A 27,202-nucleotide genomic window follows, 5' to 3' on the forward strand; every position below is an offset into this window, starting at 1 on the left:
GCCCTGTGCCGGCCCTGCTGAGGCCACACCGCGAGGGCTGCGGCACCTCTGGGCCCTCACACGGGGAATGGAGGGGCTGCAGCGTGGCCAGGGCAGGGAACGGAGCTGGGAAGGGAATGGAGCCCCAGGAGAGGCTGAGGGAGCTGGTCACAGGCTCGACTCCATAACCTCAGAAGCCTTTCCCATCCTAATTCACTCTGTGAACTCAAATCACTTCAGTCGAGACGTACTTCAAATCTCTACAATTAGAGATCTACACAGGCTGCCCGACTGCGCCTTAAGGCTGTCCTTTTAAAGCTGAGGTCTAAAGGCACTACGTAATTGAACACCCATTCCCTCACGCCGCCAACGTGGAGCTGCCGAGAGCCCGCCCGCGCCGCCGTTTTTATATGCCGGCGGAGCGAACCAAGCTGAGGGCGCAAGACAGGGGTGCGACCCCCCCGCGGGGCCGTTGAACCCGGCCGTGAGAGACGTGGCATGGCGCGGCGGCGGCGGCGCGGAGAATGCTGGGAGTTGAAGTCCGAGGCGGCGCCGGCTGCGGCCTCCTTCCGTGTATCCCTGGGACGGGAAAGGCCGGTAAGAGACAACACGGGAGCGGGGGATCTGTCTCGGTGAGGGCTTTTGGCGGCGGGAGGAGGCGCCGCGTTGTGACCCGTGGCTCCCGGCGGCGGGGAGGAGCGGCCGGAGGGCTGCGCCGGGCGGTGCCGGGGCCCGGAGCGGCTGCGGGCGGTGCGGGGTTCGCTCCTCGTGCTCTGACCCGGCGCGTCCTTGCGGGGCTGCGGCGGCTCCTGCGCTCCGAGGGCTGCCAGCAGCGCCGGGCTCCGAGGCTCGCTGTGAGGTGAGGTGAGGGGTCGGGGAGCAGCACTGCACAGAATTCCCAGTGTGATTTATCCCGGTGATTCCTTGGGTTGCCGGTGCCGTCGTGCTCCTGCCTCAGGCCGGGTTTCCTCCTGCGTGGGGAGTCTGGGTGCCGGGTTGTTCGGAGCCTCGGGGCACCGAATCCCAGCCCCGCAGCGAGGAATGGGACTGCAGGTCCTGGTAAAATGCCTGCAGGTTCATCCTCACTTTTGTTAATGCCGGAGGGAAATGGTGCTTCAGGAACCCTACTGGTTTATTGTGCTGTCTCTGTAGGCATAATCTGCTCTTTGTATGATTTATTTGATTTTATTACCGCATTAAAAAACCCCACATTATTTCTTTCGGGAGAATAGCTCTGAAAGTGCTGGAGCTGTTGCATCATGCCCTGTGATATCCGTACCCTGGAAAAACGATGTGAGTGTGTTGTTGGAATGGGCTGGGTCTGGCTCTCTTTCTTTGGTGCTGTTATTTCACGGTGTTATGCAGTTCAAGATGTAGTTCTCCTGCTGCAGCCATCACTGGTGTGTGAGGTTTTGAGAGGGTTTTGTGACACTGAAATATTTGATAGCAAAGGGAGGAGGCGGGGCGGGGGGTTGTTGTTTGCTGCAAATCCTGAGGGTTGGCAGTGGCGTGAAAAATTTGAAATAATGGACATTCTAATGATTCTGATAAGGTCAGGCAGCCTTTGGAAAAATGGAGCTTGCTGGGTTTATGGTGCCTGTGGACTCTGCCAGCACTAGTGACAAGGGAAGGTCAACAGCCCTTGCTGTCATGCCTGGTGTTTCCAGCTGTCCTGGTGTGTGTTAGTTCTCATGCACACTGGTGAAAAGGCTGCTTTGGTGTTGCTTTTTTTGGTTTCTTTTAAGGTGAAAAGGTTATGCTGTTGTTGTGGTTAACATGATTTATGTGGTGAATATGGAATCACAGAATGGTTTGGGTTGGAAGGGGCCTTAAAGATCGCTTTGTTCCATCCCCTGCCATGGGCAGGGACACTTTGCACTATACCAAGTTACTCCAAGCCCTGTCCATCCTGGCCTTGGACACTTCCAGGGATCCAGGGCAGCCCCAGCTTCTCTGGGCACCCTGTGCCAGAGCCTCACTACCCTCACGGTCAAGGATTTCTTCCTAATATCTGATCTAAACCTACTCTCTTTCAGTGTGAATATTTTTCAGTATCTACTGATAGTTCAATACACCAGATTCTGCATTAAGCTATACCACAAAACATGTAAACTAGCACATTGCACAGTTATTTCATTTATGGATTTTCTAGCTTATGTCACATCTTTGAAGTGCCCATGTTAACTTGGAGGAAGCACAACTTAAACAGAGCCCCAAAATAATAAGTGCACAGTACTGTTTACCTGGTGCAACCAGCTTCATTATGAACTGGGAGGAAAGTTGACTTAGCTTCAGTTTCCTCCTCTAAAGGCCTTGATCATGAAAAGTTATCTGCCACCTCAGTTTGAAGTCAAAGGATCACCTCACACTGGGGTACATTGTCAGAGGTATGACATCAGTGAAGAGCCCAAAGTCTCAGAAATCAGGTATAGGAGAGTTCTGGGGGGTTGGTTTGTTGGGGTTTTTTTTTTTGTGTTGTTTGTCCCCTCTCCCGATTGCCTCTCTTTAAGACTTTGGAACAAGCCGTTCACACGAGGTGATTGAACTGACGGCCTCTCTGTGCGCTTTCTTTGCACAGAGAAAAGTGATCTCCTCAGTGCTCTCCCTTTCTAAAGTGAGAGGGGGGAAAAAAAAAACCAAACCACGAGAAACTTTTCAGGCGCAAGTTTTAAATGTACTCAGGGTCCAGTTTGGTTTGGTTTGGTTTCATTTTTTGAAGAGTGTTGTCATTTGCTTGGTGCATTAGCTGCACCTCATTCCGGGCAGTTGTCAGCGTGTGTTTAGCCACGAGCAGTGCCTGCAGCATGTGGAAAACTTAATCAAAAGTTATGCTTATTGTGATTAAAGTCAAAGTGTTTAGTGACATTTAAATTTAGTGTTCCAGCTTACTGGTTATGTTTCATTTTAGGCTCTATGTGGAGAGCAGTTTCCTCTCTTAGTGTGCTTAAATATATTGTGGTTTCTTTTTGTGGGTTTTATGGGAGGGTTGTTTTTTGTTTTTGTTTGGGATTTTTGCTTTTTTTATTAGCAGGAACACCTACTGAAACAGAAGAAGGGACCAATTAAAGATGACTGAAAATACACCTCATTATAAACTCTGAAGTATAGCTGATTCTAGATGATGTGTTTTTATCCACATGAAATTTGCTAATCTCCATTTGTAGGTAATCTTACCATTAGCTGTGAATGTCTGTGTTTTAGAGTAATAACCTGAAGAATGCTTTTGAAGTGTGGTTAAGTCGTTAAGATGATTGCAAAATATTAGCACAAATGTAATTACTTTCTATTAAACTAAAGTGAAAAGATTAATAACTTGCCATTCTAGTCTCTAAATCAAATTATTTACTTCCTGCTTTTAGCACAAGCCCTGTAAAAAATTTCAGTCAAAGAGTTTGAGTCTGGTTTTGTGTTCAGTATACACAGACTAATTACCTAGTTTGAGGATTAGGTTAATGGCTGAGATTTTGTTTTAGATTAATGGATGAGGTTCAGCTGGTGAGAATCAGTTCTTGAGACAGACTTTGTGGGTGTACTGTATTTCCTTTGTGTAATATGAGCATTTAGTATCATCCTTACAGTGTTTTCATTGTACTGAAAAGGGTTTTTTTTTAAGAAAATAATTGGTCAAACAAAATTCATGCTTCTACTTCCTAAAGGGTTTGTTTTAAGGATGACTGATCACTGGAAATACATTTTTCCTGTATTTCTCATCACCTTATCCCTACTTTATAATTTCCATATAAAAACAGACCAGGATTTCCTTCTAGGAAGACGTGGCATTATCGAATTTGCAGTTTCTGGTCACAAATCACCAGATGGCAGTACTGATACTGTTTTCACTTAAATTCCATGTGCTTCACTTTGCCTGTCTCTGGGTTTCTCCTTTGCCCCTTCAGTTTCGTACACCAAAATGTTCTGGTTTGCAAAAAAGCACACAAGTCACTTCCTTAAGAAGTTAGGCTGAGTTTCCAGGTGCTCCCTGTTGCAAATTGTGTGTTTCTGGCTTGGATTATGAAGAGTTATTATTACAGATTTTGGGTTTTTTCTCAAGTCACTGAAAAGACAGTCCTTAAGGAATGGTAGGCTCATCCTGCTGGGAAACTTTTTCCCTGCATCTCCCCTGAGGGAAGTTGGGAACCCTCTCTGGAATTTTTGATTGAGTCCTTTTTTTCATGGTTTTCTCCTTCCCCCCATTCCTCTCACACTGCTGGGTTTGGGTATGCCAAAAGTTATGTTCATAAATACCCTGTAGGATCATTTTAATAATCTGTGGTGCTCGGTTATTTCAACACTGTGAGCTATTAGCTTTAAGTTACCCATTGTGCTTTCTGCTTTCCTTTTGCCTGTTCCTGTGCCTGATCTTTACCCTTAATTTTTTTCTTTAAATTATTCACTTTCTTCTTAATGCAGTACCTGGAAACCACAAGTGGATCATGTTGAAAAATCAGTGTACATAAAGCTGCTGTTCGTGCAGGCTCCATATTAGTCAAGACATCATTTAAGTCAGTTCCATATGGGATTTTTATCATATTTCAGCAGCTGACATGATTTTTTGCACATTTGGAATTACTGTTTCTGTCCTTAATCTTTCCTCTTGCGAAGTTAATAGCAAAGAACAGCTACAGAGTTATTTGTATTTCTACTAATTCCTGATTTTCCAGATGTCAGGTGGCTTTTTGGGGAGTTCTTCTACCCCCCAAGCACCACCTCTGTAATAGATTTCTGAAAATTTGAAAAATACTTGCACAGAGTTTTTGGAAAGTTGCTCTGTGGAACTTTACCAGGCATTCTGCATGACCACAGAATTTATTTTAAGTAGTAAGCACCTCTCAGCAGCTTTTAATCATGGAATTGGGTGAAATCAAGCAGCATATTGGAAGAGCTTCAAAAAATGTTTCTAGGTTTTGGTCAGTGATTACTTTAATTGCACAGTGGAAAATTCTTCATCTTTGCAGTGTATAACTGGAAGAATAATTTAAGAAATACCTCTGTGCAGAGGAATGTAAACTCCTGTAGACTGATTAAAAGACAAAAATCATAAATGTCAAGTTCCTGCCCTTAGTGAAGTTTAATGGAAGAGTTTGCATTTCTTTTTTATGGGATGATGAGATGTACTTTGCAAGGACAGTCTGTTCCCCACCAGGAAGTTACTGACCCCTTCATCCCACCTGAAGAGAAGCCTTTAAGTGAATTAGAGATGCTCAGAACCCAAAATCCATCTGTCATAAGAATTTGTTGAAGAGTGCTGCACATCAGCCACGTTGACTTGCTTTCCGTGGCTGGTCTGAAGCATTTAATCCTGAATCACTTAATGCAGATCATACCAATTTTACAGAGGGTCTGTGGCTTCTACTGTGTGATTTTGATGCTCTCGTTTGTTTTGGAAACTCCTAGTGCACTTGCCAAGACTGACATTGATGTCCTGCTCTCTGGATTTTTCAGTTTGGTAATAATAGTAATTTTTCCTTCGGATTAAACTAAGAGTTGTATATAGCTTTGAAACAACGATGACAGAATGAGGAATTTTTATTTTTGTTTTTTAAACAGAGGAAAGCCCCTGTGTTTTTGTAAGTGGAGCTCTTTTTTATATATATGTATTTTTATTCAACATATTATCTAAGCCTTTTCCTCTGCGAATTCTGAAAGGGAATAAGCTGGCAGTCTTCAGTAGCCACTGGTGTAATGGATATGGTGGAAAATGTCTTGAGCCTGTATGTATTTTGTATATATAATTACTTTATACAAGACTTTCATTTCAGTAAAAGTTCCCTAAGGACTGCTGCCTCAGGGAGTGGTACAGGTAGTTTACCAGACTTGTGAAGAAGCAGGACTTTTTGTAAGCTGCTGCTGCGCTGAAGCATGGGAAATCTCCTCATGTTCAAGAAATGCTGGGGTTGCTCTGGAAAGCCCGGTTGAAAACAGCACTTCCAGCAGTCCTCAGGGGCAAAGGCTTGCAGGCTGAGCAGCTGGCTCCCGAAACCTTCACCTAGGACAGTGCCTCCCCATGGCTAAGGTGGGAGAGCTTCACCGCCTTAACCCTCGAATGAGGGAAATCCAGCCAGCCAACGAAGGCCGACGGGAAGAAAGGAGGCAGCAGGCACTCTCTGCAGGAAAACATCGCTTTAATCCAACAAAGAATCAGCAAAAAGCAACGCACCGCAACAATGAAAATCTTATTTTTTCCATTTTTCTAAGACCTTTTACATTAATACTCTTAATTTTTTTAGAAGTTGTACATCTTAAAGGTTTATTCAAATATGTCAAAAAATTCTTATGGCCTTCAAAATAAAAAACCAAAGCCTTCAATTACTTCCACTTCTGTTAACATCACCAGAGAAGTGTGGTTTATGGATTTTACAGGAGTTGGCTATACTGGAAAACTTGGTGTCAGTATAATTTTAATCATCATGCTGGAAGTAACAGGGTGTGGTTTGCATTATTACAGCTCAACAATGCAGCAGAATTGTTCCCTGTAGTTAAGTTTTTCTTGCAATGGGGTATGGGGTTTGTGATGTGTCATTACTTCTGAATTATTATTCTTCCAAGTACCACCAGTATATTTTAGAAGCAGTAGCTGGGCAGGCACAGTAAGGCTTTTAGAAAGAGTCTGGGAGTTTGAGGTATTATCACAGTGCTAAAAATAAAGGGAAGATACAGGAGAAGGGGGACAAACTGTATAATTTTGTACTTGAGACAAGTCTGTGGTTTTGTTTTTTTTTTTTTCCTAGAGTTCGTATTTGAATTACCTGCTCTGTTCAGGAATGTAAATAACTGTGTTGTGGCCTTTGTATTCGAATTTAAAATCTTCTTTTCTTATTTCTCAAGATACTTTATATATATATTTTTTTTTTTCCCTCGCAGCTTTTTGTAGCTGAAGGAAGATGATGGAAGAGAGTGGGATAGAGACGACTCCGCCTGGCACGCCCCCTCCGAGCACAGCAGGGGAGGCTGCTGCTGCTGCTGCTACGCCTGTCACTTTAGGTACAGAAACCTTTACTCAGTCTTTTGAAGCACTACAAAACCAGCTGCAATCAGCATAATTGCAGTTCTCTTCTCCAGGCTAATTGGAAGGGTTCAAATTGTTTCTTAATCATGGAAGTGGGCTCCTTATCTGTAATGCGTCTGATACCGCACAGAATATTTTTAGCTTTTTTTTTTTTAAATTCTTGAAACTGTTATAGGAAGTGATGTGGATGCACTTGTATTTTTTAAGGATGCAAGGCTAGGGAAATAATACTTTCCACTACAGGTCAGAGTTGGATGAGCAGTATAAAAGGGAGTTAAAACAGACTTGCAGTCCTCTAGGGGATAGTGGTAAACCTGAATAATCACTTGTGTTTTAATACTGATAGAATCCCAGAATGGTTTGGGTGGAAAAGGACTCGAAGACTATTTTGTTCCACCTGTGCCATGGCAGGGACACCTTCCACTGTCCCAGGCTGCTCCAAGCTCTATCCAACCTTGGGCACTGCCAGGGATGCAGGGGCAGCAGGTGGGCCTGCCCACCCTGCCAGGGAACAATTCTTCCTAATACCTGCCCTAAATCTGCCCTCATCCAGTTTAAAGCCATTCCCCCTGTCCTGTCACTCCACCTCTTTGTAAAAAATCCCTCCAGCTCTCTTGCAGCCCCTTTAGGTACTGGAAGGTGCTGTAAGGCCTCACTTTTGAGGGATAATCAGAGTGATTTTTCTGATTTTTTACAAGATTCTGAACACCACGTTTGAATACTAGATACTGAATTTTTTGGCAGATGTGGCATTGTTAAATCAGACTTGTGCAGTATGTTTTGTCAGATGCTAAAGGAGGAATATACTAACAAGATCTCAGCCCGCAACATTAAATGAGTTGTATAATAAAAGCAATTTTTTTAAAATGAAAACTGTGGAAATGTAACCTATGATGGAGCAGTTGCTGTTGCTAGGATGAAAATGGTTTCTGGAGTAGGCTTGCCAGAGATGTTACCACACGTGTCATGTACTCACTGTCGCATTCATACACAAGCAAAGAAATCAGAGCCAGAAGTGCATGAAGTGTGCTTCAGGATGTCATCAATAAAGTTAATTTTATAAAAATAATCTTTAAATAGTATGTTTTTGGCAGTATTTTCTACTTACATAGGGAGTTACCATGAAAGATTTAATTTTTTCATGTGGCAGAGGTTTGCTGGCCACCAGTGGCAAGGTCTGTTAAAAGAGTTGTTGAAATTAATGTGGGCATGAACTTTTTTTAACAAAAAGTCTCAGATTTGCTGGTGTTTTCTGTGATGACAAGAGGCTTTCAGCAGTGCACTACCTAGGTGATATTTTCAAAAAAATATGCACTTGTAATTTGTCCCATCCAGGTAAAGGTGACATTTCAACAAGGAGTGATGCAGGAAATACTTTTGTAAAAAAGTCATGTTTTTGAGAAGCCGTTTCCAAAACTAATATTTTGAAATAACTTCCATCATTATTCATTCCTGCTGCCAAAACCGATGCAAGTGTTGCATAAAAACTGTCAGATCTGTAGACATCAACCTGCAAAGAGGATTTCCTGACCTGTGTGAACATCTTCCATACTGTTTCTGTGGGATTTGAACATGCTCAAAACAAAACAAAAATTTAAAATTTTTTAAAATTTATAAAATTAAAAATAAAATTAAAATACAAAAATGCAGCATGTTCATCTTGCAAGGGGGGAAGATGAGAATTTGCCAGCTAAATTCCAAGGAAATGCATGGTTTATGGGTGGAAGTGGGAAATGAATAGCATGGTACAGAACCAACAAGGCAATTCCTCCATGTGGATCTCTGTGAGGTGTTTTTTTCAGCCCTTAAACCCAAGCATCAGAATAGTCTGAATGTAGAACCAGACCTTTAAATTCCCACACCATGAGGTGTTAAAACAAGATGTAAAAATTACTGAGGTTTCTTCCGTTGCACTGCTCACCCTAAAAAGTTACTATCAATGATTGTATTATATAATATCATAACCATTATTAATTAACTATATTATTATATTGATAGTATAGTATCAAAACAATTGCCAGTGTAAACAGAAAATGTTTTGTACTCCTAAGAATTTTTTTTCATTTTTGTTTACCTCATAATTTTTGAATTTTTGTTATGTATGTTTTGTAGTATACATGACATAGTGGTACAGTGGTACATGTAAACAGTATATAAATAGATTTTACATGAGGGAATGGATGATCAGTTTTTTTACTGATGGGTGTGTGTGACCAAGTTTCAAGACCATGGCATTAGTGTGATTTGCATATGATTTGACTGTGGTGTTTAGGCTGAGGCCAGTGAGATGCTTCAGCTGGTTTAGCATGTTACTGCTATCAATAAAAGGCAATTTCTGTTTTTCTGACTTAATTTCCTGGCTTAATTTGGTTATAGACAGGAAAATTGGCTTATCCAAGGATCAGCTGAAGCAGGGAAAGCAGAGGGATCAGGGAGATGAGTGCCAGAGAAGAGAGAGCTGCCTGAGGTTCAGTCCATTTTCCAGTGCCACACCTCTAAAACAGCTCCCACTCTCCCAAATATTAGGAGTGTGTGTTTTATTCCTGAAGATGAGCACTTCCTGCATCCTCAGTTGATGCAGCAGTCACTCAGGAATAACAGAGCTAGCTTGAAATTTCTGAGGCAGGTTTCGGATGCTGTAAATTCAGTAGCCAAATGCTGACTTGTCTCTTTAAGCTAATGACAAGTAGGGTCATGCAGGAAGAGATGTGTCCTACAAGATGCTGTCACCAAGGATTAAGTGCCATTGGTGCTGTGTGAAAACCCAAGCAGAAGTTTCAAGTTCACTTCAAATGAAAAAAAAAACCCTGACTGGTTAAAAAAGTATTTGTGAAATGACTGAACAATTATATAACTGAATCTCTGAGATCAAGGCTTCTAAAATTATTTTTTTCTCTCTTTTTTTTCCCCCCCTTATTTTTGTAGCTTTTTCCAGCCTCCTTGCCACACCAAGCATGCCATCTTCTCCTGCCTACTCACCGCCCTTGCCAGCTGGAGTGTCCCCAGTTCCTCCTCCCATGATGACCTCAGCCTCTCTTCCACTTGTGCCTTCTGCCACTGTTTCTGCAATTGCACCACCCCAGAGCCCCGTCCCACCTCCTGCTGCCCCTGCAGCTTTCAGCACCCCCGTGTCCCAGTTCTCTGCTCCTCCTCCTCCTCTGAGCTCTGCTGCTGGCCCTGGCCTTCCTGCACCTCCCACTGGTCCCCCCATTTCAGGGTTTTCCATGTCTTCCACCTATGATATCACCAGAGGTCACGCTGGTCGAGCGCCTCAGAGCCCACTGATGCCTTCATTCTCTGCACCTCCAGTCACAGGTAACTCTCTGTTTACTGCTGAGGATCTCCTTGGTGGCTTATTATTCTTTTGGGTAAACTTAACTAATTAGTTGTTCTTAGAAGGGATAATACTCTTAATTAATTAGCTATACTCAGAAGAAGGTATAATCGCCTTTAAAATACACTCGTGGCCCAGGACAGAGTCTGTGTTAAGTTTTGGTGGCATTCAGGTTCACAGGCAAATCTTTTGTTTGAGAACTTTTATTTTTGTTACCTTGCACACCAAAGCCCAGCTTTCCTTCAGCTCAGAGAGCCACCTTCAACCATTATGTTTCCCCAGAATGACAATAAACTCATAATTTTCAGGGTTTTGTTCTGAAAATCTGTCTCTTGACAAGCTGTCTGTCACATGACACTTCTTTTTTTTTTTTTTTTTTTTTTGTTTTGGTTTTTTTGGGTTTTTTTTTTGTTTCCAGCCACGAAATTGCATTGGGATAGCTAAAAATACATAATAATACATACCTTCCATGCAGGCGGTTGCTGTGGTTGCTGAACTGATGTCATTTTCAGCTTGTGGAGTGGAAACTTCGCAGCTGCAGTTGGGCCAAGCTTTTATTATTACTGGTGATATCTCTTTTAAGTAATCTGTATTAGGAGGATGTTTAAAAAGAGCTATCAGTTGTATAAAAACGAAATAAAAATAACTCTCAGTTAAGGCTAGTGTTGGAAAACCTTGAGTAATAGAGCAAATTATCTGACTTTGTTTTTCTACTGTTTTAGTTTCTTTTGTTTTCCTTCAAAATATGTAAAGCTTTCATCCTTTTTCTACTACTATTGGTTTCCAGCACTTGGTGTTAGAAAATTTACTTTTCCTATTGTATGAAAACATTCCTGTGCCTTTGTTCAGAGACTAACACTTGTACCTCTCTTTACTGAGAGTTTATTATGAAAATTTGAATACAATAAAAAGAATGGCTTTTAAATTAGTGTGATAAGAGAAAGAATAATTGTTTAACTTCATACATAATGTGCAAGCAGTCTCAATTTTCTTAGCAGATATAATTGCATTCATTAGATCTGCTAGCCTTTAACAAGCAGAATTGTTCTTGTGCCTCTAAGAAGTGAGGTGAATTTGCCTGGAATTGTTTTATTCTTCCTGCTGTTTTTCCTGTTAAACAATTGCACGTTGCTTCAATATAACAAATCAAACCCTTGTGTTTTATATTTCTCTCTTACAGGTGTTTTGGCAGATCCCATTACTCAACAGGCAACTTTCTCTTCATCTTTGTCTCCTGGGGCTGGTTCTGCAATCACTTTTCCTGAGGAGCATGAAGATCCCAGGGTATCTACTGCCCAAAGTGGAGCACCTGCTGGTGGAATCTGGGGGTTTATAAAGGTAGGGGATTTGTCTGTTACCTTCATGAGGAATTACCAACTTGTACTGACTACAGGAAGACATGTTGCACTCTTCAAGTGCATGCTACTATAAGTAATTTTTTTTCCCCAGCTGTCACAGACATTTCTTTTATGAAAAATCCTCTCTTAGGATTTTCCTGCTGAAGCTGAGAAGTTCAGCAACCAGACATAAACAATAGGTTATCTGCTTCTGTGGAATGCAGCAGGTCAGTTCTGGATTGGCCCAGATTGAGTGTTTGGAGGTAATGGCCAATCCGGAACTGAGCTCTCTCGGACACAGTCCGAGAGAGCAAGGTTTGTTATTCATTCTTTACTTTCTATTCTTAGGTAGCTAGCAGCTTCTGGAAACTCTCCTTTTCTTTTTCTTTTTAGTATAGTTATAATAGATGTATATATCATAACTTAATAAATCAAGCTTTCTGATCATGGAGCCCATCTCGTCTCTTCCTTCACCCCGAAAACCTTGTGGCCAACCGGGCGACAATTGGTGACCTCGTGTTTCTGAGGACATTTATCACTTGGTGAGACCCCAGAGGGAGCATTGCTGCATTTGGGTAAACCCCGAATATGTGGCATTGATGGTCATCTCACAGGTGACCACAGAAGTGGATTTAGCCAGGAGCTGAAGAACCGAAGATCCAGATTTGGACAGAGTTCACAGCAAGGCTGACCACAAAAAGGACCTTTTGAAGCCTCCAGGAAGATGCCCAGAGAGCCTTTCAGCCTCGAACAGGAGCTGGCTAGAGAGTGCTGGATTCTCTCAGAAGGTACTATTGGGTTTTCCCTTCCTGAAGATGCTGCCCTGCAATGGTGGTGGCTGGAAAAGTGGACGAATTTTCCCACTGAAACAGAGGTCCATATCTCTCCGTCAGAGGAGAGACAAATTTCCCTCTGGCAAAAATGGGGTAAGGAGGATGGAATTCTCCTGTTGACAAAAGATTTATATGACTTTTTTCGATGGGCAAAGTTCTTTGGATTCTTTACTAATGTTCTATATGCATTGGATTCGTATGTATGGGAATGCATGCAATTTGTCTGCCAAGCTGTTTGGGGTCGGACTTCCCGTGTTCCTCGCGTTTATCCCGTCTTCATGGCTTTGTTCCCGGTTTTGAAACGAAAAGCAGCTGCCTTTCCTGGATCGCGCGAGCGGGGCGGGCGCCGTTCCCCCGACTCACGGGGGACGACCCTTCGGAGGGGGACAAACGGCTGCTTCCCAGCCCCCCCGTCCCAGCGGGGGGGGCGAAGTTTCGCCTGGAGCTGCAGGTTTTTTTCCTCCGTCCTCGGTGCATGTGCAGATGGGGCCACCTTCTCCCTCCCCCCGCCGCTCTCAGCGGGGGCAGCCAGCGCTGCCGGCCCCGCTCCGGCCGGTTCCGTGGGCTCCGCCCTGCCCAGAGGTGCGGGCGGCACCGTCCACGAGGGCCACGCCTGCCGAGGCGAGCAGGGCCGCCACAGCCGCGCCCCCCGCGGGCCCCCGGGGCGGCGCAGCACCAGCCGCGGCACCGGCCATGGCTCGCCCCGTAGCCCGCGTCGCTTGGTGACGACGGAGACGCGGGCGGCTGCTTCCGTCCCGGCGGGGCACGAGCTCCCGCCGCCCCCAGAGCCTCCAGCGGCTCCGCTTTTGCCCGCAGCACCGAGGTCGGAGGTTCCACCTGAGAAGAGCGACCCGCCGCCCCCTCCGGCCCCTTCCGGGCCGGCCCCACCACCTTCTGCGGCTGAACCAGACCCCCCAGCAGCCCAACCGTCTGCCGCCGAGTCGGTTCCAGTCCAGGATGATGCCGAGTGCGGCGATGAGCCCGCGGGACCGGCTTCAGAGCTGCCCACGCCAGAGGTTCTGGCACCTTCGGAGGCCCCGTCCCCTGCACCCAGCGTGGCTTCCACCCCGAGTTTTTCGGGCTGTCCCAGGGCCGTTCCTGCCGGGGGAGCTGGGACAAGGGAAGAGGGCTTCAGCCTCCCTTTCCGTGGAGCAGGTGTTGCTCGTCAGCTGAATGCTGGTGTAGCCAAGATCCCTGCCTTCAAAATTAGCGTTTTTGGGGGTTTGGGGGTCCTTCCTTGGAAATTGTCATCTCTGCCGCCCCTCATGCGCCCCAGTGGCGGGGGGGTGGTCCCAAAGGGTCTGCCTTTGGTCTGCAGCCCAAAGGGGGTGTTTGGTCGTTTTTTCCCCTTGGGGCGCGGATCCTGCGCGCCCCTCACTGCGCCCAGTGGCGAGCTGGGGGTGGATCTCGAAAGTTCTGCCTCCGGTCCCCAGTCCGGAGAGGATGGGGGTGATGCGAGGGGGCAGAGGAGAACAACACCCTCTGCATCTGCATGGCAGAAGCAGGAGGGACAACGGAAAGCCATCATGGCTCGTTTGCTTTGGGGAACAAATGTTCCCAAACGCGAGATGGAATTTCTCGGGGTGCTTCTATTCCCTCACTGCTGGCATGTGTCAGTGGTTTTAGGGAATGGAGGCCTTTGGTCACCCCTTCTGCCAAACTGGCAGCAGGGTGCTGGCCTGTGTTAATGCAGAGCTTGCCTGAGGGGCCTGGCCCCCCCAGGGTCTCTCTCAGGCCCCTCTGCTGCTTGCTGTTTTTAAAAAAAAAAAAAAAAATTATTAAAAAGGGTTGAAATACCTGCAGCAGCAGCTCAAAAGCATTGAAGGGCCAAAACCTAGCTTCAGCCCAAGTTGTTCAATAAGGGCTGTGTCAAAGACATTTTAGAAACTTTTTAAAAAATTGTTTGGAACTGTTTAACTATTGATGGATTCTCTGCAGCAAGTCTGTTTCAGGACCAAAAGAGACTTTCAGATATGGCAAAGAAGAACATCTTCAGTCCATGGACTTTTTCCTGAAACTCAGCTGTTGGGACTTGGACTTTGTGTTTGCATTGTTTTTGCATTTTCTTATATTGTAAGGTTGTTTTAGTGATATCATAGAATTTTATGTTTTATAGGGGAAGAAATTCCCTGTTCATCCCACAGAAGCACTTGATTGAGTTTGATTGGCAACAGATAACCTGTCAGGTGTTTGTTCTTTTCTCTGCATGACTCAGCAGAGAAAATTACAAACATTTTTCTTTTTAATTTAATTAAATAAAAAAGAGTCAGATGTCACAGACATTTCTTTTATGAAAAATCCTCTCTTAGGATTTTCCTGCTGAAGCTGAGAAGTTCAGCAACCAGACATAAACAATAGGTTATCTGCTTCTGTGGAATGCAGCAGGTCAGTTCTGGATTGGCCCAGATTGCGTGTTTGGAGGTAATGGCCAATCCGGAACTGAGCTCTCTCGGACACAGTCCGAGAGAGCAAGGTTTGTTATCATTCTTTACTTTCTATTCTTAGGTAGCTAGCAGCTTCTGGAAACTCTCCTTTTCTTTTTCTTTTTAGTATAGTTATAATAGATGTATATATCATAACTTAATAAATCAAGCCTTCTGATCATGGAGCCCATCTCGTCTCTTCCTTCACCCCGAAAACCTTGTGGCCAACCGGCGACACCCAGCCTCATGTGCAAGGTGGCTGTTTTTAACAGTGCTGTTTGCTGAAACTATGCTTTTACCTTTTCTCTGTATAGAAGAGAGGGGACTGTACAAATGCAGGTGTTCTAGGTTAGTTTTGATTGCTGTGATATGCAATCAAACTTGTGATAAAGCCTGTTCCATATGGTATGTTCTTAAACCAGACAAAATTCTAGAACCTTAAAGATCTGAAAGGTATTTTTTACTTCACAAAGACTGTATGCAGAAAAAGATGTCTGTTTTACCTTACTTGAATGCTTTGCATATCCCATTTATAACTTCCTAATTAACTGAGTTTGATTCCTGTGGGATGCGAATCATGCTTGTTCTGTAACAATCAAGTTATATTTTGTCTTTTTTCAAGGACAGACAAGCTACATATTTTTTCAATCACAGAGAAGCATCTAAGGTATTTTGTAAGATTAGTCTGCTGGAAGGCATGGAATGTACAGTGCAGAACAGATACTCCTTGTGATGCCATCTAATCAGACAGAGGAAAAAAGCAGCAACATCAGCTAGTAGAATTTCATTAGCCTGTAACCTTTCAGGAGCTGTAAGGGAGGCTACATTTAAGTGGCATCATGAAGATTGTGGAAGGAAGGTCTGAGGGCTGCACATCAACACTGAGCTGTCTTCAAGAGCAGCACCACATACTGTCCCATCTCACACTGAATATGAAGGAAGAATAAAGGAGATTATTGTCCCAATGCACTTGAAGAATTTTGGTTTTCAATCCCTTTTAAGCATGAAAACCTGGCAGAAGAAGTTGTGTGTGACATGGCAGACTGAACCCTTTGTGTCTCCAGTGACACAGCCTTAACGAGGAAGATTAATTCTCCCATCAGTACACTGAGAGCAGAGTGGTCATGCTGCCATTTTCAGGGAGAAATGTCTTCTCACGATCATAAAAACACATTTTCCTTCTTTCTTTAAGTAACAATGTTTTCCTTTCAGTCCTTACATTCCTCCTAATAGTTGCAGTAGGTGGCAGTGTGCTAGAAGAGAACATTTTACTTGTAACATGATTCTTCAGCCTTTCTTAGAGCACCAGAGCTTTCAATTGCAAATTAATTGAAAAGCCAATCTCATCCACATTTTAATGCTGCCACTAGGATCCAGAAGGTGTCCTGTTTCTGTTTGTGGAGCAAGTCTGTATTACTGATTCCAGTAAAAAGATTTTGGTTGAAGTATCAAGCATTCCATGAGCTCTGTTTGTTCAGTAACCACTTTTTGAGAATTTCTTGAGTGAAAGAATGAGAATCATTAGTTATACTGAAACCATCAAGTCCATGATGTATGTAAGCTCACATCAGAGTATGTGCTTTTTAAAGGTGAGCTAGAATCTGGGACATGTGGTGGTAATTTTTACAGAAATGCATCCTGAATTGAGGAGCTCATGCAGTAGTTACCACACTTACCTTTATTTCTGTTGTTGAAGTAATTTGATACACTCTTTTTCCTCTGGTGTTGTTAAGAAATCATACACCTTCCTTTCAGATTTCCTTCAAGCTCAGTAATATGAAAACTATGACAATCTTAAAATTGACAGATCAATGGTTTGGAATCAAGTGGGACTATTCCAGTTTCTTCAGTCATTCAAAGATGCCTGAGCAGTCCCATTGTAGTTCCAAGACTGATTTCCACATAATTGTTGCAATAACCTAATGTTTGGGATTGGTATAAAAATATGGATTATTTCACCCTGTTTGTGCTAGGCGGATGAACACATAAAGGCATCTTCTACAGGTAGAAGCAGTCTCAGTGTTCAGGAACCATCTGTATAATGACTTCTTGTTAGTTAGGCAGCCAGGATGCTACCTGCCTGGAAACTGCAAGGGCTGTTTCTGCATTAATGAGGAAGGTAATATTTAAACTTGAGGTAGTAACAGAAAAGCCATGAACTGATAGTCCTATCCTGCAGTGTTAGTGCTGAGTAATGCACAGCAGATGTTACAGAGCAGCTTAATATTTAGTTGTTTTTTTAATTGTAACATTTTGAATTTCTTGAGGAGGAAAAAAATAAACCAACCCAGGAAAATAATATGGAAATGTATTTGCTTACATTTAGGGTGTAGCTGAGAATCCCATGGTGAAGTCTGTTCTCGATAAAACCAAGCATTCAGTGGAGACCATGATCACAACGCTGGATCCTGGCATGGTTCCATATATCAGTGAGTGTTTATGATAAAACATCAAATATTGCCCATAAATCCTGGAGAAGCTTCTGCAATAGCCATTATTCGTACACTTGAAGTGTAAAAGCATTTCAGTTACAGCTTGAAAATTAACAGGAAAACAAGAAAGAAAAGCTTTGTGTTACTCACCATTTTTTATTTTATTGGAGGACACTGTAGCTGACCTGAGTAAAATAAGCAAGCAAAAGGCACCAGTTGTCCAGGGTGGTGGTTTGGTTTTGGTTTTTTTTGGAATGGCTTTTTTTCTTCTAGGAGTCTGATAAGCAGCTCTCCCTCCTAGGTGTGCCAGTACTGACCTTGTTCTGCCTATGAAAAAAGCTGGTCAGGAAACAGCTAAGACTGAGAAGAAACCATTACAATTATTTCTTTATTATTTTGTTTTCCTGAGATTTTTTTTTTCAGCTGAACCTTTTAGGCGACGCAGCTAACTACTGCTGCACTTTTGTACTAGTGCAAAGGACAGGGGAAGATGACTTAATTATTGAGTAGTAGTTAATTGTCTTGCATTTATGGGAAAATTTCCCAACAGCTGTCTAGTGAGGAGAGAGTGGGAATAAAACCAGTGAGGCCAGCCAGCAATGCCTTCTAAAGGTATTTGAGAAGAGTAGCAGGATGCAGGGCAAAGCTACGGTAAATGTTGATTTATGCACAATTTGACAAAGTGTATTTAAGGTTTCTATTGCAGTCATCACTGTCCCTTTTTAGAAACAGGATCTGTTGGTATCCTGGATAGTTTGACCCAGGGTTTATTGACAGAACAACTTTATCTGGAGGAGGAAGTCATACTAATAAAATGCTTGGTTTGTAGGATTTAGGTTGAGTAAACTAAGTCAGTGGTTACCTCAAAGCTCTCTAAAGTCCTGTTGGAAGAGGGAGTGTCTGTATACATCTTGGCCATTTATGTACTTCATTGTTTTGTAGGTTCAGGTTGTGAAAATGGGGCAGAGGTTTGTAAAATTAGCCTGTACTTCCTTGTAGAAATGTATTCTACAAAAACCATGTCCTCAACAATAGCCCCACTTCTCTCTGCTCTCTGTCCATTACTGCAATGCCAAAGGTATTTCATGTTCCTCACTGCCAAAACCTGAAATAACCAAAGTTTCTGGATGAGGTGGTTGAAATAGTTTTTTTCCCCCTCATCTGAACAAACAGTATTTCTGTAATCTCTTTCTTGAAAAGAGCTGAACTGTTTTCATTGGCAGAGGGTGAAAATGTTATCTAAGCTGCACTCCTGGAACAGACAATTTCTATCTAGACAGGAAATGGGTCACCTCATAAGCATAAACAACAGTACTTTTACAACAAAAGACAGCAGGGAATCTTAAATTAAATATGGAACTGTAATTTCAGTTTATAATGCACAAGGTACAATGAAATTTCACATTCAGGTGTCAGAGCTTAACTTGATATAAGAGTTCTGCCCCTGAATTTACCAGGGTGCATCTAGTTCTTACATTTTAGGTTTCCATTTTACTAGATTTTGTCACAAATGTTTTCTTTTAGCCCATGCAATATCTTTCATTTCAGCTCTGTAGTATCTCTGATGAAAAAATAGATGGCTTTGATATTTGATGATCCATAATACAAAAGAACATATTCTGTGTTCTGCAACTAGATGTGAGGCACATTGCCATTCTTAAAACTGCTAGGTAGTAATTTGCTAGGTATGTTATGGATTAGTTTTTAACTTCATTAAAAGCTGTTGAACAGTATTTCTGTTCCTGAGCAGTCAGGCAAGGCTAACTTCAGTAAAAGCCTGCAGTCAATGTTAAGCACTTGTTTAATTATGTTAAATTGATTTATATCAAGAAGGAATCAATGAAAAAAGATTCTCTCAATTACTTTTAGCCCAGTAGTTGCACAGCATTTAAAACAATTGCTCAAAGTTCAGTGATCTGTACACCTAATTGCATTCAGCAAAGCAATTGATAAATAAAATGATAAAAAATTACCTTAAGCTCCACAAATAGTAGGTTTTATTACAAGGTTCTAGCCTATCTGGTGATTATTCATAAAAATAAGATGATTCCTGTAACTGAGGTCTGCTGAGAAATATGACCCAAAAAGTTAATTGTTTTTTTCATTAAAATTTAAGCTTTGGGTTTACCCTTATCAGTGGAGGAACTTTTCTTGAATCAGGATAAACACTGCAAACTCTGTAAGCTCGTGTGGTTGATGCAGTTTACTTAGGCAGCTCTCTCTGATGTCATATTACACTTTTGAGGAAAGATTTATCTGTTCTTGAGAAGGCTTCTCACAGCAGGGATGAGTTTTGTGATGTGTTTCTGCACAATAAAAGTGATCCAGCTGTGACAGACAGATGTGAGGTGTGACTCTTCTCTTTAATTTTAGATTTCTTTTAACTGTGTTTTGTTTCATTCTGAAAAAGTTTTGTGAAAGCTCATGCTTCTTTATGGAGATACAACCCTACAGGAAATGTTTAGAACTCTGTACAAGCTTTTTGGTTCCATAGGCATTTAAAATGTAAAAAGAGCAATAAAATGACACTGAAGTTCACATTCCAAGGACAGCTAAAAAGTAATGGGAGCTTTTCTTTTAAATCTTGTGTAATTTGGCAGCTGTTCACTGGATTTTATGACCTGCATCAGTGTTCTTGAACCCATTCATGAGAGTTTGCAATATTCCTTGATGCTTCACAGGACACCAGAACATCCTTGGAAAAGGATGTCTTTGAGTTGTTTTTCTAAAGCTCTGTGAATTGTCACCTTGAATGAGTGGTATGATTTTTTTTTTTGGGCGCTGAACCTGAAAATAGGTCAGTTCCTGCTGCCTGTCTTTCACCCTTGTATCCCTTAGTTATTCATCTGAATTTCAGTTCCTAACTTAAATAACTACTTCTTCATGGAAGAATTATTGTCCAGTGCATGAGAAAGAAAAAAAGCAGCTGGAGAAGGTGTAGAACTGTGTTTGAACTATGCTGCCGTGGGAAGGAGGAACATTCCATGCGTGGATGTATTTTTTACAGATCACTTTACAAAATTATTTTGCAGGAACTGGCGGAGAGCTGGACATAGTGGTCACTTCCAATAAAGAGGTGAAAGTTGCAGCAATTCGGGATGCTTTTCAAGAAGTCTTTGGGATGGCTGTTGTGACTGGAGAGGCTGCACAGTCCAACATTGCACCACAGCCTGTGGGCTATGCTGCAGGCTTAAAGGCAAGTTGATATATAGTAGCGCCAAATAAAAACTCACACAAAATCATCTCATTTTCTGTAAAGTGAAGGTCAGTTTCTGGGATGGGTAAAAATTTTCTTTGGGGATATTCTTTGTGTTTTGGTTTTGTTTGTTGGGGTGTTTTTGTTTGGGGTTTTTTTGTTTTGTTTTGTTTAGTTTTTTGTTTTGTTCAGGTTTGAGGGGTTTTTCTGTTGGTTCATTGGTTTTGTTATTTTGTGGATTAAGGGGTTTGGCAGTTTTTTGTCTTTTTTTCCTCAATTTGGATCATTTGATCCAAAGCTCTCTCTCTGAAATACTTTCAAGGTTTCTTGCAAACACATTTGCAGAAAGTGAAGAGTACCTATGTCAGTGTATGATGCCATTTATGTCAATTTCTTTGTACTGTCATTGATTGCCATCATATCTTGCATACATCGTGCTATTACTGTGGCTTCCAAGTATATTAGGTATTTTTTGAATAGTCTGTTACCAGCACATCATGTTGGAAATGTTATAAATTAAAAGTCTCCAAGACTGATTTTTCTCCCCACTGATTCTGTAGATCAAAGACAATCTGATCAGCATTTGATCTTTCTGAACAGATCTGTGTTCTCTTTGAAAAATAAGAATTCCCTGTGCAGCCTTGCAAACTGCTGTGCCACTCTAGAGGAGGGCTTAGCAAAGGTTGTTTCACCAGTTCTGGCCAATAAGGGAAAATCCTGAAAACAGCTGTTTCATACTCTATTTACTAAATATAAGCAAAAATTCATGAAAAAGGAAGGCTTTCCCCCTAACTATTGTGGCAGTGTTTGCAGACTAAAGCCTGTCCTCATAGCAGTGTATTATCTGATGCAATTGAGATAAAGCAGAATAATGTGCATGTTCCTTTATTTGTTTATCTCCTGCAGTGTATTGTATATTTCTGTTACAACTTTAGAGTGATAACGGTTTTCAGGGGAATAATTCCTGTGTGTTAGTTGGATATGTAACACAACAAATGGATTCTTTCCCTTGCCCTTACAAAGTTGGTCCAAAGCTCTTAAACACTCTAAATCCAAGAAGTTTTAAGTGGTAGAAATGTCAAAGTAACACAAATATACACTGATGCTTTAAGTGAGAGTTAAAACCATCAAAGGTTAGGAATTCTTTGCATGCTACCCTGGGTATTTTTCTTGGAATGTAAAAAAACCTAAAAAAAAATTTAATTAGCTTTATCATAGGTTTTGTTACTGTTTGAGATTCCTGGCCTTTCACTAGTTTGGGTTGTTGGGTTTTTTTCCTATTGAGTCATTTTGAAAACTTTGTTCTGGGGTTCTTTTGGGATTGGTCTGCAAGCACAGCACTAAGCTGTGGTTCAGAGTTTTGCCTAACAGCTTGTGTTGCCACTCAGGGAGCCCAGGAGAGGATAGACAGCCTGCGCCGGACAGGAGTCATCCACGAGAAGCAGCCTGCTGTGTCAGTGGAAAACTTCATCGAGGAGCTGCTTCCGGACAAGTGAGAGCCTTGCATTTATTCCAGGAGGGTGGGGACACGTTGGGAATATTCCTTGTAAGGAGCTGGTGGCAGTTTGAGAGGGAGAGGGAGAAGGAGAAAGAAGAAGGAGGAAGACAGAGGAGGGCGAAAGAAGGAGAAGGAGAGTAAGGAGAAGAAAGAAGAAAAGGAGAATAAGAAGGAGAATAAGGAGAAGGAGAAAGAGAATTAGAAGGAGAAGGAGAATGAGACTGAGAAGGAGAAGGAGAATGAGACTGAGAAGGAGAAAGAAGAAGGAGAAAGAGAATGGGAAGGAGAAAGAGAATGGGAAGGAGAAAGAGAAGAAGGAGAAGGAGACTGAGAAGGAGAATGAGGAGAAAGAGAAGAAGGAGAAAGAAGGAGAATGAGAAGGACAAAGAAGGAGAATGAGAAGGACAAAGAAGGAGAATGAGAAGGACAAAGAAGGAGAATGAGAAGGACAAGGAAGGAGAATGAGAAGGACAAAGAAGGAGAAGGAGAAGGACAAAGAAGGAGAAGGAGAAGGACAAAGAAGGAGAAGGAGAAGGACAAAGAAGGAGAAGGAGAAGGACAAAGAAGGAGAAGGAGAAGGACAAAGAAGGAGAAGGAGAAAAAGAAGGGAAAGGAGAAGGAGAAAGAATGAGAAGATTTGTCTGAAGTATTTTGGCAGGCTTGGTTTTGGTGATGGCGTTCAGCTTTTTGTCCAGGCTTCTTGAGACCTTAATATAAAGAAATCCTTGTCAGGTTTTGTAGATTGACAATGTAAAAACACAGTGAAATGAGCTGAAAAAAATAAGGAGTGGTAAAATTTGGAATTTGGCTAATAGTTTGTGCATTGGGGTGTGCATCCTCCCTTCTCTCTCTGAAATTGTGTCAGAACAGATATTGGGAGATATTCTGGCATTTAGAACAATATGATTTTATCAAATAATGTATTTTATGTTTTCCTTTCACTGAGAATATATTATTGCATGTAACTTGCACTGCACAGACACAAAAATGCTGCTTCAAAATGCATTGAAACTTGATTTTGTAACATAGTTTGACTGGTAGTTCTTGAAGCAGCTTTATAATTGAATGCCAAAACATTGGGGACAATGCTGTTTTCTTAATGCAAACTTAAATAGTTTTCTTCTAGTGTTGACCATGCTTGTACATGTCCAAAAGAGAGGAGTTTCAAGAAATTACCCACACTACTAATAATGTATGTCATAGTTAATCCTCTTTGAGAAGACAATAAAACATCTAAATCAGACTAGATGGAAATAAACGCTAAACAAAAATTAAAACTTCTCCCTACTCCTATTTACTTTAGAAAATTCCTCAATCATATTGCACTAAAAATACTAAATGAAAGAATAGAGCAAAAGGAGAGTACCTGTCAAAAAAATAAATAAAAGCCCATCACATGGATAAAAATGCAAGCATTAGAAGACAAGAAAATATCAGCAACTTAATTATTAATTGGAAGCAAGTTATATTTAACCATGAGGCTTTCTCAGCAGTCTTTAATAGTTGCCAGTCAAAGCATTCCAGTGCTCTATTCCCTGCTACAAAGATGATGGAACTGCTTCTTCCTGTCTGGCTCCACTAAACGCTTACCATGAGGTTTATGTGGCCCAGACAGGCAGAAATGTTTCCCTGAATAAATGATTTAAATTATTGCTATAGCATTAGACTTCCCAAAAAATCTTCTGAATGTAGAACATGAATGATAAATAGACAATTTTCTTTAAAATTGTTAGGGAAGGTTATTTTAATGAGAAATGTTCTTTGAAAGATTGAATGAAAACTGTAGCAGAGTATCTGTGGCCAAGGGATTATGTCTGCCAGCTCTCATTTTTTCTTTGATTTGTAAGTTTCATGTAATTTATATTTCTGTGTATTTTATGCATTTTACATGCATATACGTGCACTATTATGAGGGATGGATGGATGGATGGATGGTTGGATGGATGGATGGATGGATGGATGGATGGATGGATGGATGGATGAAAAGTGACATATGCAAATTTCACTTAGCAAAATACCACAACAGTTTGATGAGTTTCATTTTTAAATTATTACTGCAATTGTAATAGAGCTTGTAAAATGTTCATAATTCAACTTCTAGCATGTTGGTTTTCACCAGAGTGATCCTAAGGACTCAGAAATAAAACAATTTGCACATCACTGCAGGTGGTTTGACATTGGATGTCTGATTATTGAGGATCCAATCCATGGAATTCACCTGGAAGCATTCACCCAAGCAACACCAGTGCCTTTGCAATATGTTCAGCAGGTGAGAACATATTTTCAATTTTTCCATTTTTCAGTTTTCTTACCAGTTAACAGCTGAGACATAAGGCTGAAGTTTTAATTTTAGTTATGATGTTAGTTCTTACTGGAAGTTATTACACTTAAATGTTTTCATTTATGGATTGAGGATATTTTTGCATCATGTTAATGAATTAATCTTTAGACATTTATAGTAAAGCTTTTCTTAGTCAAGAGTCTCATTCTGCAATATCTGTCACTTTGGATATTTGCAATATCTATCACAAGTTTTATTCTTCTGTTTAAGAAGAAATACTAACCAAGCAGGCAGCATGCTGTACTCTCTGAAAACTCATTCCTAAAAACAAGATTCCCATTTTTGAGATCAATACTTGGACTTAAGTCCCCTGTGAATACACAGAGTCCCAGCTAAAAGACAAGACTGATTTCAAATGTGCTATTTTGGCAAGGATGTACAATTCTGAAATCAGAATATTTAAATATTGGAAATACCATGGTTCATTTGAGTGGAAATAATGGGATGAACTGCAGTAGTGTGCAGTTCTGAAATACCACCAAAAGAAGTTTATTTGGAGGTGGTTTATTTTTGTTTGGGCACTGACTGGGAATTACTCCAGTCACTGCATGTTGCCTGACAGCAGCTATGAGTCATACTTCAGTTAACTCTGGCCTGAAAATAATTTTAAAATAAATGTTTCCATGAAGAATTTATAACCAGAACTGTTTGGGGTTTGATCCTCAGATGTTGTTTTGGGAGAGCAAACAGTAACTTTGGGGCTTTTTTCAGTGGCACCAATTTCAGAATAGCTGAAATTTGTGTGGTGGTGTTCACAGGGGTCCCAGGACGAGGGAAGAGACAGGAATGTTGACTCCATGCTTCAGAAGGCTGATTTATTATTTTATAATATGTATTGTATTAAAAGAAAATGATACATTAAACCTATACTAAAAGAATAGAAAAAAGGATTTCATCAGAGTGTTTGAAAGGAATAGAAAGGAATGGAATGAGTAATAAAATCTTGTGACTGACCAGAGAGTCTGAGACAGCTGGACTGTGATTGGCCATTAATTAAAAGCAACCACATGAGACCAATCACAGATCCACCTGTTGCATTCCACAGCAGCAGATAATTATTGTTTACATTTTGTTTGTGAGGCCTCTCAGCTTCTCAGGAGAAAAATCCTACCAAAAGGATTTTTTCATAAAATATGCCCATGACAAATTTGCTTCTCACACCCTTTAATTTTCCACATAGGTCTGTTGATACAAGAATGATTCTTGCCAAAGTCGCTTAAATCCGACAACAGATGCAAATCTACTAATTCCAGACTGTTTCAGTAACCACTTCTCAAACTTTCACATGCAGGCCAAGAGCCTCACCCCTCAGGACTACAGCCTGAGGTGGTCAGGGCTGCTGGTGACAGTGGGCGAGGTGCTGGAGAAGAGCGTGCTGAACGCGAGCAGGACGGACTGGCACGCCATGTTCACGGGCATGTCGCGCCGGCAGATGATCTACAGCGCAGCCAAGGCCCTGGCAGGGATGTACAAACAGCAGCTGCCACCCAGGACCGTGTGACAGCAGGGACACCCTCAGGCCAGGAACGCTGGGTTTGATTCTAGGGTCGAAGTGGAAGCCCTGTGTTCCCGTCCTCAGCAACGCCAGATTTGTGATTTTAACTCTAAACCGTCTCTGCTTGTTGAGAAGTGATGGTGATTTCCAGGAGTGGAAGTGAGCAATTGCAGTTTTTAGCTAATGTGTGATTTCCAGTATGATTCATAAAACAAACATGTATTTATGACTGCTACAGGCAGCATTGCAGTTTTTTAACTTAGATGTGCTGTGGTGTGACACCTTACCAGCCATTTGCTGAGACGGTTAGTTATTATTCTTCAAAAGGGGATATTTGTTTAGCTGTTTCTATTATATTAGTAATATAAACATGTTGACAGCATAACATATATGTTATATATGGATTTCAATCCAGAGAGACTACCTTCTGTATTACATGTGGGTTTTGGGGCATGTGTTTAGGGGATACTTATCACCTCCTTGGGTTGGAGTCTGTATGTAGTTCTCAGGAGTGATGCCAGGTAGTCTCTACAGCACCTAAGAGTGAGCTGCTGAAGAAGAGCACAAATCCATGCCCTTGTTAGTTGAAGTCGTTGCTAAATAATTCTGAATTTTCATTTTCTATGCTGCATCCTTCTGCTTTTTATGTAACAGTAATTGAATTCATGGCCAGCTGAAGAACCACAGACAAAATTTCAAGTTGCTTCAGTGGGTTTTAGATCAGGTACTGCACTCCCCACATGAAATCATCTCAGCAGTTTCAATAACATGATTTACTCCAGTGCTTCCAGATGTCATCTGTTATATGTAATTATGTAATTTTTGCTATGTATTTACAGTTGTCAGTAATTTGATATGGAAAACGGTCATGTGTGTATCACTTGCTTTGCTATTCTGGGGTTTCTAAACACTTTTAAGTCTAAAAGCTTTCATGATGTCATGAGTTCACTGTTTCTCATGTAAGTTTTGAGTGGTGTCTGAGGGGTTTTTTTGTGGCTATAAATATCTTCCATCCATGCTCACACAATCTTAAATCTTTACTTAGAAATATGGATGTAATTGTGAAGAAATATTTTGGTAATACTTTTTTAAGAAACAAAGAATAAACAAATACTTTTTGTTTGCCTTAAATAAGCAATTTTTCAGCTTGTATTGCTCAGCCTTTACCTTTCTTAGATGCTTTCAAAGAACATTTTGTATACAGTATACTGTTAAGCCAGCTCATATTTGTACCCAGTGAAAGCCTGTCTATTTCCAAGTAATATATTTGGCCTTAATTGGCTTCCTCTGTAAAGCAGTTGAATAAATGTTTTCCCTAGAGAATTGCA

The 27,202-nt window shown here is 41.5% G+C and overlaps 1 protein-coding gene across 2 annotated transcripts; it reads left to right on the top strand.

The window, feature by feature from the left end:
- The first annotated feature begins 476 nt into the window (after positions 1-476).
- Positions 477-27,202, top strand: PRRC1 (proline rich coiled-coil 1). Of its 2 annotated transcripts, none has more exons than XM_030969109.1 (9): positions 477-576; positions 6,841-6,960; positions 9,911-10,300; positions 11,500-11,657; positions 17,239-17,341; positions 20,377-20,540; positions 21,929-22,032; positions 24,205-24,307; positions 25,671-27,202. In XM_030969109.1, exons 2-9 carry the CDS (start codon positions 6,861-6,863, stop codon positions 25,878-25,880), a joined length of 1,332 nt encoding a protein of 443 aa, XP_030824969.1. In that variant the 5' UTR covers positions 477-576; positions 6,841-6,860; the 3' UTR covers positions 25,881-27,202. The 2 variants fall into 2 exon arrangements, with proteins under 2 accessions (XP_030824969.1, XP_030824970.1); XM_030969110.1 differs by lacking the exon at positions 477-576 and adding an exon at positions 680-838.

Source organism: Camarhynchus parvulus, chromosome Z, assembly GCF_901933205.1.
Source record: "Camarhynchus parvulus chromosome Z, STF_HiC, whole genome shotgun sequence".
NCBI classification, from domain to species: domain Eukaryota; kingdom Metazoa; phylum Chordata; class Aves; order Passeriformes; family Thraupidae; genus Camarhynchus; species Camarhynchus parvulus.

Bases quoted from the DNA above. Each gene is read 5' to 3' on its own strand.
- PRRC1 (XM_030969109.1), top strand. From the start codon at position 6,861: ATGATGGAAGAGAGTGGGATAGAGACGACTCCGCCTGGCACGCCCCCT. The intron at 10,301-11,499 runs GTAACTCTCTGT...TCTCTCTTACAG, and splicing joins CTCTGCACCTCCAGTCACAG to GTGTTTTGGCAGATCCCATT. The intron at 20,541-21,928 runs GCAAGTTGATAT...GTTGCCACTCAG, and splicing joins GCTATGCTGCAGGCTTAAAG to GGAGCCCAGGAGAGGATAGA.